The 11,611-nt window shown below is 57.5% G+C and overlaps 1 protein-coding gene and 1 non-coding gene across 3 annotated transcripts; one reads left to right on the plus strand and one right to left on the minus strand.

Moving 5' to 3' along the window:
• On the minus strand, nt 1-10,137 carry SLC27A4 (solute carrier family 27 member 4). 2 transcript variants are annotated; one of them, XM_065853952.1, is made up of 13 exons: nt 9,989-10,137; nt 7,307-7,473; nt 6,265-6,659; nt 5,412-5,570; nt 5,001-5,070; nt 4,800-4,891; nt 4,171-4,280; nt 3,551-3,760; nt 3,173-3,299; nt 2,857-2,994; nt 2,530-2,694; nt 1,906-2,052; nt 1-1,648 (listed from the first exon to the last, which is right to left on the minus strand). In XM_065853952.1, the coding sequence occupies exons 2-13, from the start codon at nt 7,465-7,467 to the stop codon at nt 1,491-1,493; spliced, it is 1,932 nt and encodes a 643-aa protein (XP_065710024.1). In that variant the 5' UTR covers nt 7,468-7,473; nt 9,989-10,137; the 3' UTR covers nt 1-1,490. The 2 variants fall into 2 exon arrangements, with proteins under 2 accessions (XP_065710024.1, XP_071673631.1); XM_071817530.1 differs by lacking the exon at nt 9,989-10,137 and adding an exon at nt 9,380-9,383.
• Nucleotides 10,138-10,225: 88 nt separating this feature from the next.
• On the plus strand, nt 10,226-10,317 carry TRNAR-UCU (transfer RNA arginine (anticodon UCU)). The gene is given in 2 exon segments: nt 10,226-10,262; nt 10,282-10,317. It is a non-coding gene; the product is annotated as a tRNA-Arg (tRNA).
• Nucleotides 10,318-11,611: the final 1,294 nt, after the last annotated feature.

Here is an 11,611-nt window from a genome sequence, read left to right on the forward strand (position 1 = left end):
TAGCCCATACTCGCATTTAATCGTGAGGACAGGACAGACTGGGGCAGGCAGGTACGTTGGTGTGGAAGCACAGCTAGAAGAACAGACACACTCTGCCCTCACAAAAGACAGAGTAACCCTGCTAAAAGCATAAAAATAAATCATAAAAATAAAAGAATAAACCCCAATCCAGAGTTCTCTCTGGAACAGACATTTCTGCATGGTCTCTGAGGGCTGGAATCAGACATCACTGCTAAGGCTGTTTCACATCAGACACAACGTGAGGAATTCACATAGCGCAAGTCAGGTGTTTAACATGAACATTTCAGTTCGGGGCCTATCTCCTGTGGTGGAGACAGGGAGGGCTTTGTGGGAAGGGATGCAGAGTATGTGGAGGACTTTCTCTCCCCTAAGCAAGTTGCCTCCCACATTCAGGGCACAGACATCGCAGCAGGAAAGCCCCGAGAGCTGCTCCGTGGTGCTGAGTACGTCCAAGCAAAGGCAAACCAGGCCCTTCATTCCCACTCTCCCACCTGCTTTCTGCAAAGATGAAGGTGCACAAAACAAAGCTGCATCCACAAAATATGGAAGAGACCCAGAGAAGTGTCCACAAGATAGCGGGGTTCACTCATGCCCTTCACCATGGAGCAAGGCCGCAAGGACATACACGACTGCACCCACGTTGGAAGTGAAGAATCAGTCCCAGATGAGCCTCCTGTCTCCCTGTGAGAGAAAAGGACTCTCCAAGAAAGGACAGGTCTGGGCTGTCCCTCTACCTACTGCACAAACCCAGGACACATTCAAACGTACAGACAATAAATTAAGGTTGGAAAAAAAAAGGTCAGCGTGTATAATATATATATATATATAATATAACATAACATAATGTGCGTGTGACTGTGAAAAATAGAAATGTCACCCCCAGGAGAGAGCAAGGCATGGCAGAAACACATCCCTGTCCCCATCCTGGGCGTGGCATCACCCTGCTCCCCCGATTCACAGCAGAACCACATCAGTGGAGCCACGCACAGGGCAGGGGGTGCGACTGGCACTTAGCTTCCCTCTGCCAGTGTGGTTCCCGTGCCAAGGAGGAGATGGCTGCTTGGGTGAGGAGTGGGCAAAGAGTCCAGCACTGGTCCCTTTATGGCCTCCACAAGGAAGGGTTGCTGCAGGCAGGAAAGGGGAGGGAAAGAGAGGAAAAGCAAAGTGGAATAGCAGGGCCACCCCACCCCTCCTCAACTGGCCAGGGCCCTGCCCCTCCCATGGCACGGGACCACCACCACTGTACCAAGTAGAAAATAAAGCCATAATGAGTTTATGCTTTGGTATGTAACCATCCCCCTCCCCTCGGTTCCCCCTGAGTTCCCCCCAAACCATTATCTGTAAAACTCATCAAATAAAATCTCTAGTGTGCCTTTATATCACTCCTTGAACCTTTTCTTCCCCAGCGCCTGCGTTGCCCCCCTCTCCCCAGCAGGATCTGGGGATGTGCCTTGCTTGAGCCCCACCGGTTACAGCTTCTGCTGTCCCGACTGGATCCTATCGAACGCTGCCTGGTCCAGTGGCAGGTAGTGGCCTTGCCTGGAGTCCAGGTAGTACAACCTGTCCTTCACCTGTGCAGGGTTGAAGCCCTGTTTCCGCAGTTCCACCTTCTGGAACTTGTAAGTGCCTGGAGTGGGGAGAGAAGAAGGAACGAGGGATCACCGGCTGCACATGCTCCCATCCCCACTGTCCCTGTGCTGCCCCAGACCCAGCCATGCACACCCACACCTCCAAATCACCAGAGGAACTCAGAGGGGACTCTATGGGGCAGAGGGGCTCTCTAGGGCAGAAGGGTTCCATCTCAACCCTACCACAGATTGGTCTCCAAACCAGGTTTCGCCCCCCAGCTCTGTGTCCATTTTGAGTGTGCGTGCAGTTACTTACTTGTCTTGGAGACTTCATGCAGGAACCGCAGGAAGACGGGCCGTGCGTAGAGCGGCAGGGCCTTTTTCAGCTCACTGGCAAAGACTTCTAGGTTACAGGAGTTCTCTGGGTCAGCAATGGCTGCCATTCCTGCCTTCCCTTCAATCCCTAACGGGCAGAGAAAGGAAAGCACTCAGACACACTATCCCTGTACTATCATCTCCCTCTGCCCAGCACCAGCAAGTCCTCTGGCACAGACCCTGCTCTGTGCCAAAGCAGTGGCATGTCAGGCCATGTCACCAGCTGTGTCACCACCCTGTGGCTAAGGCTACCAGCGACACCCTGCGGTCACGGTCACCTCCTCCCACAGGAGGCACTTGCAGCCTGTTCAGAAAGGACACAGGGTCCTCCCAAACGAGACAGATTCAGAACAGAACTTGGGAAAGGGAGGGAACCCCCTGGTTCCCACTAAGTAGATCCCCAGTGGCCTCTTCCCAGCTTGCCCAAGGGAAGCCTTCGTCCAGCCTCTTGCAAAAGGATGTGTTTATCTGGACATGCAGGACACGCTCACGTTCAAGTACCGGATGCCCACCTGCCTCCCCTGATGGCCCAACTCCCCTGAGCATCCTCTTCCCGCTCACCTACCCGGGATCTCCACCCCATAAACCACCACGTCTATCAGGTGGAGGATGCGGCTCAGGGTCCCCTCCACCTCTGTGGTGGAAACGTTCTCCCCCTTCCAGCGGAATGTGTCCCCAGTACGGTCCCGGAAGTACATGTAGCCATATTTGTCCATCACCAGGACATCCCCTACAGGAAAGTGAGAAACAGGCAAAAAATGAGGTGTCAGGGGGACCAGGAGCAACCGTGGAGCATCTCAGGACAGTGCCACTAGCCTGGGACAGCCCCCATGCCCACCCAAGTACCCTTCTCCTCTACCCTGAGTGGTTGGAAGGGCCCTGCTTGCCTCACCTGTGAGATAGGCAGCATCCCCTTTTTTAAACACGTCCCTGGCGATTTTCTTGTTGGTGGCTGACTGATTCAGGTAGCCATCAAAATGCTGCAAGGGGTTGCTCTTGACAATGCGGCCCACCAGCTGCCCCGGCTCCCCTGCAGGGAGAAGAGAGGGGATGAAGGGGAGAAGCAACCACCTGCATCCAAGGAGAAAGTGTGTCTAATGGGCTTGGTGGGGTTTAACTGAGCAGAGTCAAACCTAGGTAAATTATCTTGAAGTATTGGGAAAGACTTGCAAAATGTTGAGGAGACTTATCCCTGAGGCTGCTCTAACCTGGTTTGCAGCGGATACAGACACCATCCGGCCCCCGGATCAGCTCCATGGTGTCTTCATCCACCCTCACCAAACCGATGGGGTATACATTTGGCAGGATCCTGCTGTTGAAGCCACACGACCCCACCTAGAACAGAAAGAGCTCAGAGCTGCAGGTAGCAGGGACATCCCTCCCGCCCTGAGCCCACTGCCCACACACATCCAGGATACCAGAGAGCTGGCACTGCATGACAACAGCCAAAACCCCTCTAGGCAGATGGCAACCCACGCCAAGCCTCTTGGAGCAAGGAACCGGGAGCAAACAGCCTGGCTGTGTTTCCAGCCTTGCCCAGGCCAGTGGCACCCTCTGGGGACACGGGGAGGGTGGTGGAGCCTTACGTTGTTATCAAAGTTTCCCAGGCTGCAGTTGCATTCTGTGGCCCCATAGAACTCAGCCACCTGGGCGATGCCAAAACGGGCCATGAACTCCCGCCAGATGGAGGCACGCAGCCCATTGCCCAGTGCCATGCGCACCCGGTGCTTTCGCTCCACCTCCTGGTACGGCTGGTTCAGCAGGTAGCGGCAGATCTCCCCGATGTACTGCACAATCTGAGAGGGACAGAGAGGAAGGACTCACTAGGACCCCTCTGCCAGGCTCTGGGGTGTTTGGGGTTTCTTTAGGGCAGGTAGGAATGGCACAACACGCCCCAAGTCCCCTAAGGAGGCTGCAGGAAAACCCAGAAGTCCTGCTAGCTCATCCAGTGCCTGTCCCACCCTGGTTAACCCACTGTTCCAGTCTGTGAAACATATCGGAGACCTCCTGGCTAATGCTGGAGCACAGGAAGGGTTTGTACACGTGGAATTGCCACCCCAGGTGGGAAGGACACAGCCCCACCACCTTGAAAGGTGGTTTAGGATGGACAGGCAGAACGAGTCTAGGTCTCCTCGCTCCCCAGCACAGCACAGATCCCCAGGCTCCACTGCCCAGTCCCAGCTGGCCCCTTGCCCCAAGGCCTCACCGTGCAGTTGTATTTCACACAGTCCTCCCAAAAGTGTGAGGCTGAGAACTTCTTGCGGATGACAACCGTCATGCCCTGCAGCAGGCACTGCCCGATGCCCACGATGTTCCCTGTGGAGAGGCAGCCAGGGAAGCCCTCAGTCCCCAGACACCTCCAGCCCAGCCCACTTGGGGAGAGGACTGGCAGGGCAAGGTGGAGGCCACACGCTGGCCCACAGGAGATGGGTGTTCACGTAGCCAGACCCCCAGGACCACAGGCACCGGGGAGGAGACCCAAGGCAGCGAGATTTGGGGCAGCACTTTGCACCTAGACATCCCAGTATGTCTCAGCCAGCCAGGTGGGTACCCCTTCCCCTTCTCCCTGAGTTTCCATGGGGAGCAGCAAATTCCAAAGCCAGGCTAAGAGCTGGGATAACCACCCTCCCACACACCCTCCCCACTTCAAAGGTCAGCCAGATCAATTCTTGGCTCCCAGGAAAAAAGCAAAAAGCCTCGGTCAGACACTGCCAGCAGCAGCCAGCTACTCCTGACACAGGGACTGCTGCTGCACCAGCCTCTGGCCTGAGCCCTGGGCTTGGCTGAGGGGAAGAGACGGTTGTGGCACACAGGGTTCCCTACCGCACACAGTACCTGCAGCGTGGTAGAGTGGGAGGCAGTCGTACATCACATCATCAGGCCTCATGCGAAAACCGTAAAAAACTAAGCTGGCCATGCGGAAGTACCTGGGACAGGAGGGTGGAGGGACATGTCAGCAACAGGGCCAGAGGGGCTTTGCTAGGACAGGGCAGAGCTCAGCCTTGTCCACCCCCAAGCCCCTGCCCACAGCCTTACCGGCAGTTCACCACAATGGCAGCCTTGGGCAGCCCTGTCGTGCCAGACGTGTAGATGTAGAAGAGTTTATCTGGAGAGCAATGAGAAGACAAGGTCACATACCCTATCTAGGAGCTGGCTGAACTGGGAGAGGTGGGAAAAGTCAACTTTATAGACTTTGCTCATGCCATTTTGTTATGCTGGGTTCACCCTGGGCAGATCAGATCTGTTGGACACATGGAGGGCACGACAAGATACTGCTCCACACACGGCTGGGCTTCAGACACTGGAGTAATATCCGTCCCTAACACCCCAGGCCCTGCTGTAGACATCTGCCATTGGCATCCTGAGCAGATGTTCTTGCCAGTGTTGTAACCGGCTGATCTGTAGAAACACCACTGCAAGTTTGGCCCCCAAGAGTTGACCACGTACCAAGAAAGCCCTTATCAGGGGGGGTTGGCTGGTGTCGCTGGGCCGTCTGCAGGAGGGGGTCCAGGTGTTTTGCACCAGGAAGAGCAGACTCGGGGCTTCCTTGTCCGGACCAGAAGAGATGGACGGATTTATCCAGGGAGGGCTGCACTTCCTGCATGGCTGAGAAAGTAAAGAGGGGAGATGGAAAAAGACCACAGGGCAGTTACAGCACAGAGACCCCCCGCCCTCCCAGGGAATCTCAGGGAGACACTGCCCCAGGTAGCAGGACCCTCGCTGTGCTTGGCAGAGTCCCCAAAGGGCTGAAAACCATCCCAGGTGGATGTCATTCCCACGATTAACAGATGCTGAGGCCACAGCCCAGGCCTCCTCAGGGACTAGAAGATCCTGCTCTCTGCCTCTCCCCAGCCAAAACTTCTTTAGTGCCAAGAGGTTTGTTGACACCATCAACCTCAGAGGCGTGACTGAAACACAAGGAGTGGGAGCCGAGGCGCTGCAGGTATGTGGGTAACAGCCATGGAGAGCAAGGGAAGCTCATCCTGTGCAACGGGGCAGGCCCAGCCCAGGGCTCCATGCAGGGGCTGGATCTGAGAGGCACAAAGAAGGACCCTCACACCCACGCTGGCCTGCCTGGGAGGCAGAGAGCGCTGAACTCCAGATCCTGCCTGGTGTCCAAAGGGCCAACAAGAACACAACAAACAAAAAAACCCAACAAATTCAATTCCTGGATAATTCAACTGTCCACTCTCTTCCAGGTCCTTGCTCTGTGGTGGGCAGGAAACGAACACTAAATCCATAAACTAGATGCACCCTACTCCAGTCCAAAGCACCCTTGATGCATCTATCTGCCCCTCACCTTCCATCATCTCCACCCCAAAAATGACAGCCTTGGAGTTGGAGATGGTGATGCAGTGCAGCAAGGCCTCCATGCGCAGGTGAGAGTTCACAAGGGCGGTCTCCACCCCAATCTTGGCCAAGCCGAGCCACAGCCCCACGTACTGATTGCGGGACTCCATAAAAAGAGCCACCACGTCACCAGAGTGGAAGCCTTGGCTGTAGAAGAAATTGGCCACCTGGTTGGAGTACTCATCCAGCTGCCGGAAGGTCCAGCTCTCATCTGTGCCTTGGAAGATCAGCGCTGTCTTCTCTGGATACTTGTTCGCAGTCTTCTGGAAGATCTTGGCAATTGTGTTCTTCTCCCTCACGTGTCTCCACACCTGCCACTTCACCCGCAAGAGGACCAGCCCCGTGCTGCCAAAGGAAGGGGAGCAAGAAGGAAGCCACTCAGTGATCCCTACAAAACCAACTCCTCTAGCAAAGCCAGCACAACATGAGGACCTTGCTCGGAGATGCAGTAGCCCAGCACTGCTCCAAGCCCTGTTCTAGGTCAGGAGCAGCTCTGGGTGCTCCCCTGACCAGCATGGACATAGAGCATATCTGCAAAGATACTCATAGCCAAGAACTGAGGGAAGTAGAGGAGAGATGTGTTTTGGAAGGCTGCTGACAGGAATGTTCCCAAAGGGGCATCTTTGTGCCTCAGGTGCTCTCCAAGAGGGGCCACCACTCCCTCCCCACAAATCCTTGCCAGGATTTGGCACAATCTGGTACCAGATCAGAACTGGCCCTGCACGGGCACTTGGTGCCATGTCAGCAGCTTTAGGGACAGGGTGAAGTACAAGGACAGGCACTAAACTTCAGAGCTCAGCTGAAATCTATCTCTCCTGTGAAAACTTTGCCCAGGAGTTTGGAGCCGCCCAGGCGCAGCAGAGGGAGGTCTCCTTCCAGCCAGGCCGGGTGCCAGCAAAAACCCAGGGCCGTGCAAGGAGCTAGGGCTGCGCTCACATGCACCCCAGGGCAGAGCACTAGGCTGGCAGAGGGTGGATGGTCAGAACACTTACGTGACATCCCTTCGTATTGTCTTGATGGCTATGAGGAAGAAGTCCCATCCACCAGATCCCAGGTAGAAGATGAAGAGACCAGGGATGGCCTGGGCCCAGGACAGCTCCAGACTGACCCTGAAGAACAGCAGCAGCGCTGCAAAAGCAGCCAGACGCAACATTGTGGCCTGCGCAGAGAGAGAGAAACCACGGCCGTCAACCCAAGCACATTGGACTTAGCGATAATGAACCCATGGGCAGGAGATGCGTTAACAGCCCCCAGTCTCCTGGATGAGGTTCCTGAGTCACGGCTCCTCCTGGCAGTGAGGACTTGACCCAGCAGCCCAGAGCTCCCACCGGTGTAATTTTACCAGACCTTGAAGATGGCCTCAAATTAAGCCAGTGCTTGGTGCCAGCAGAGAGCAAGGCCATTCCCACCTGGGGAGCCACATCCTGCACACCAGCCACAGGCACAGCCACATCCCAGCAGCGTGAGATGCAGGATGAAGTCATTTCATGGATGTGGGAGCAGACTCACAGCAGCAGACCTTGTACAGATGTTTGGCAAGCACCAGGGCAACTCCAGGCAGTGCTGGCTCAGCCCCTCACCTCCAGTCTAACAAAGCCCAGCTTCAGATTCCTCCCGACCTCAAGGATCACTCTGTTCCCAGGTCTCCCTGTCCCCCAGCACCAGCTCTCCTGCATGCCTGGCTCTGGGACAGCCAGCACAGCGAGTGGGACAGCACAGCTCCACACGGTCCCCAACACAGCTCAGACAGGAACAGGGACAGGAAACTCAGTCCTTTGAGCTCTGCTCGTGTTTGCAAACCCTCATGTTGGCAGGCAGGTTCCTGGCCTGGCTCTGCTGCAGACGCTGCCAGAGCAGCTCAGGGATGAGGCCCTGACCAGGTGGCCTTGGCCAGGCTGTAGAGGGCAGAACAAGGGCTGTCACTGCTGCCAGGAGCACCCAGACCCCCCAACCCACACACTGTGGATTACAACTCAGTCTCTGGCACTCGTCACCCAAACCAGCACCTCTGTCCCTATTCCAAACACACCCTAGATGTGGCTTTGAGACTCACAAGGGACCACAATCTAGCAAAGGTTCTTTTCAGGTGGCAGCATCAGGCAGAGGAAAGTGACACCGATGTGACCCCTGCAGCTCGAGGGCTCCTAGATAAAATTGGTCCTTCCTGGCATGGATGCAGGCCGAAGAGGAAGGAAACATTCACATCATTTCCCTTTCCCTCTTGAAGGCAGATTCACTGCTCTGAAGCTGGCAGCCCTGGCTGCGCTCTGCCACAGCCGGCATGGCCAAGAGCCACGCTTGTGGCTTTCTCCTTGCAGATATGAGATGCCAGCGGGATGGCAGCCGAGGTGGGGCCACATGGTCACTGTGCTCTGGCATATCACAAAGGCTGTCTCACCTCCGAGCAGCAGGCAGGGATGCACCAGAGAGCTGGATGCTGCTCGCAGGTGGGGGCCTGGGGACATCTCCCTTCTGCAGCCCCTGCCCAGAGATTTGAAATCATGGCAGCAGCCTCTGAGCTCTCCCCATCAAACACCTCCCAGGCCTGAGGTCCCACAACACAGTCCCTTGGCATTTTAGCAGGGCAGGACCCACTGCATTTTGCCTGGGAGCCTCTCTCCACAGTTAAAGTCTTAGATCACCACTACAGCCAAGACCTGGACCCTTCGTTACACGCTCACATCAAACAGACAGACATGGAGAACCAGCAGTGGAGGAAACCACACTCTGTGTGGGCAGCAAGGTACTTAATCTCCCACTTAAAGGTGAGACAGGCCCGGACAGGCTCCTGTTATCCTCTGCTCACATCTCTGCCTCACGCCGGCGTGCCCGGTGCCTCCCACCGAGAGATAACCGGTGCGAGATTATCGAGAGATAACCGGTGCGTTAAGGCAGAGACCTCCGGCCCTGCCGTTAAGGATTCAGGTCTTGTCTGGCTGCATCAGCACAGAGAAAATTAAGACCTGCCTGTGGCTCCACAGCCAGCGGGCACAAAGGCAAACCGCAGGGATCCATCACCCACGGGCACAGAGACCGGAGAGCCTGGGGGGTGACGGGCAGGTGACCGGGCTCCGAGAAGCCCCGGAACTAACGGTGAAGCTCCAGGGGCTGGGAGATCCCCGGAGGTCTCCCCCCGGCTGGGGAGTCACCTGTCAGCCCCTTGGCCCTGAGCAGGGCGATGGGGATGATCCTGCCTGCCGCGGGGAAGGGCGGGGAGGCCGAAACCGGGGGACCAGCCCCATGTGAGGGAGCAGAAGGACCAGGAGGCCCCTTAGAGCCTCACACCGGGGCTGCAGCCGGGACCCTCCTCCGGCCAGGCCCGGGAACAGCCCGGGGAAGGCCAGTATCTGCGGGGGGAGCTCCGCAGCCCGCTGAGGAGGAGGCCCGCGGTGCCTCATGATGAGACCGGGGGGCTGAGGGGCTCCCGTACCACCCGCGGTGCCTCATGATGAGACCGGGGGGCTGAGGGGCTCCCGTACCGCCCGCGGTGCCTCATGATGAGACTGGGGGGCTGAGGCACCCCGGTACCGCCCGCAGGGCCGCGGCGCCTCATGAACAGACCCTGGGCCGCGGCGGCCCCGCCCGACCGTCCGCGGGGAGGCAGCGTGGCCGCCGCGGCGAAGCAGAGCGATGCCGGGCAGTCACGGAGGGGGAGAACGGTGCCGCGCTCTTACCGGGCTCCGGGGCGTCCGCTGCGGCCCGGCCACCTGCACCGGGAGCAGGGCCGGGAGCGGGGCCCGCCCGCCGCTGCGGCACGGGGCGGGGCGCGCAGTGCGGCCCGCCGGGAGTTGTAGTCCCGCCCGGCGGCACCGGCCCGGCCCCGCGGCGGCGGGTGCGGTCCCGGGAATCGGCGGGGCGGGGCGCGCGGCGGCGCGGCGCGAAGAGGCGGTGAGGGCGGCGCGCAGAACGAAGGCTCTGTGGCGCAATGGATAGCGCATTGGACTTCTAGCGTGGCTTGATGGGAGTCATTCAAAGGTTGTGGGTTCGAGTCCCACCAGAGTCGTATTTTGCCGCCGGGGCGCAGCGATCGCTCTCATGGTTCCGCGGGTGCACCGGACCGGGGGGAGCCGCCGCCCCCGCCCGCTGCCCCCGCGTAGAGCCCGGTTGTCCCGCGGAGACTGAGGAGGGGAGCCCCGTTTTCAGAGCGGGGGCAGGCATGGCTACCGGGAAGTGGGGGACAAACCCACGGTGGCAGAAGCACCAGAACACAGCCCTCCCAGGGGTTAATAAAAGTGCATCGTTTCATACGCGGTTCAGCAGCAACATCACATCCTTCGGCAGTTATTGTTATTGCAGCCCCAAACCAGGTCTGGCAGTGGTGGTGGAGCTGCCACTTGTCCACACCTAATATGTGCTCCCCCCGCCCCCCAAAACATTTTCACATGGCTTGTGTCTGATGTGCTAAAATCACCCTGCATCTTCCACCCTGGGTGCCTTCCTTCTTGCAGACTCAACAAGCGATGGCTGTCACAAACAGGAGCTGCGGTGGCCATTAAGTGATCCAGCGGAGCAGAGGCAGTTTAAAATTACATTACATACCATTTCTGTAGCACTGGCACCGGCCCATTAAGCAACACGCGGCTGCGCGAAGGCAGCACAACCACCGCTGGCAGCCTGGGTGCTGCACAGCTTCGCTGAATAACCCAAAGTGCAGCAAAACCCTCTCTCACAAATGTCATTTCCAATGTTTCCTTGACTGCTGCTCACAACTTCTGGAAGCTCCCCTTCAGTTTAACCACCCCAAAGCTCAGACACGTTTCCAGCGGAGAAAAGCACATTTCTGGGTTGTTTTAGGGCCAAACGCTTCTTTCATCTCAACCAGTGCTATAGGACAACCCCCACTCTGTTTTATGGCAGCTGAAGTATGTATGTATATCGTACTCTTCATTATCTGCTTGAAATAACTCTGGAGGCCAAGGGGGAACATGATCCCAGCTTGGGAGAAAAACCCAAAGTCTGGCTGGTGTGGGTGGAGAGAGAAGTTGAAAACACGAGTCAGAGGAAGCTGGAAGCAAGCCAGGCCCTTTGCCCTAGTGCCTGCTCTTGAAGGTAGCCCAAAACCCCAGAGTTTTACCCTTGCTCAGCCTCCTGCCATGGACCAGCTCTGACCCTGGTCACACCTTCAGGCTCTGCTCCCACCTGTCTGCTCCAGCATCCCACAGGAGGCTGGGATGGGGCCGGTGAAGGTCACAGCGGGGCAATGCCATGTCCCCCCAAAAGACCCAAGTAAGAGCACCCTCTCCCTTCCCTGGGAACCAGGATGACTTCAGGAAGCCCCCAGCTTTGTCCCCCTCCTG

This window comes from Patagioenas fasciata, chromosome 20 (genome assembly GCF_037038585.1).
Source record: "Patagioenas fasciata isolate bPatFas1 chromosome 20, bPatFas1.hap1, whole genome shotgun sequence".
Classification (NCBI taxonomy): Eukaryota; Metazoa; Chordata; class Aves; order Columbiformes; family Columbidae; genus Patagioenas; species Patagioenas fasciata.

Coding starts and splice junctions, on each gene's coding strand:
- SLC27A4 (XM_065853952.1), bottom strand. CDS start 7,467: ATGTTGCGTCTGGCTGCTTTTGCAGCGCTGCTGCTGTTCTTCAGGGTC. Junction 4,892..5,000: donor GCCATTGTGGTGAACTGCCG/GTAAGGCTGTGG, acceptor CTCCTGTCCCAG/GTACTTCCGCATGGCCAGCT. Junction 3,300..3,550: donor TGGGAAACTTTGATAACAAC/GTAAGGCTCCAC, acceptor TTTCTGTTCTAG/GTGGGGTCGTGTGGCTTCAA.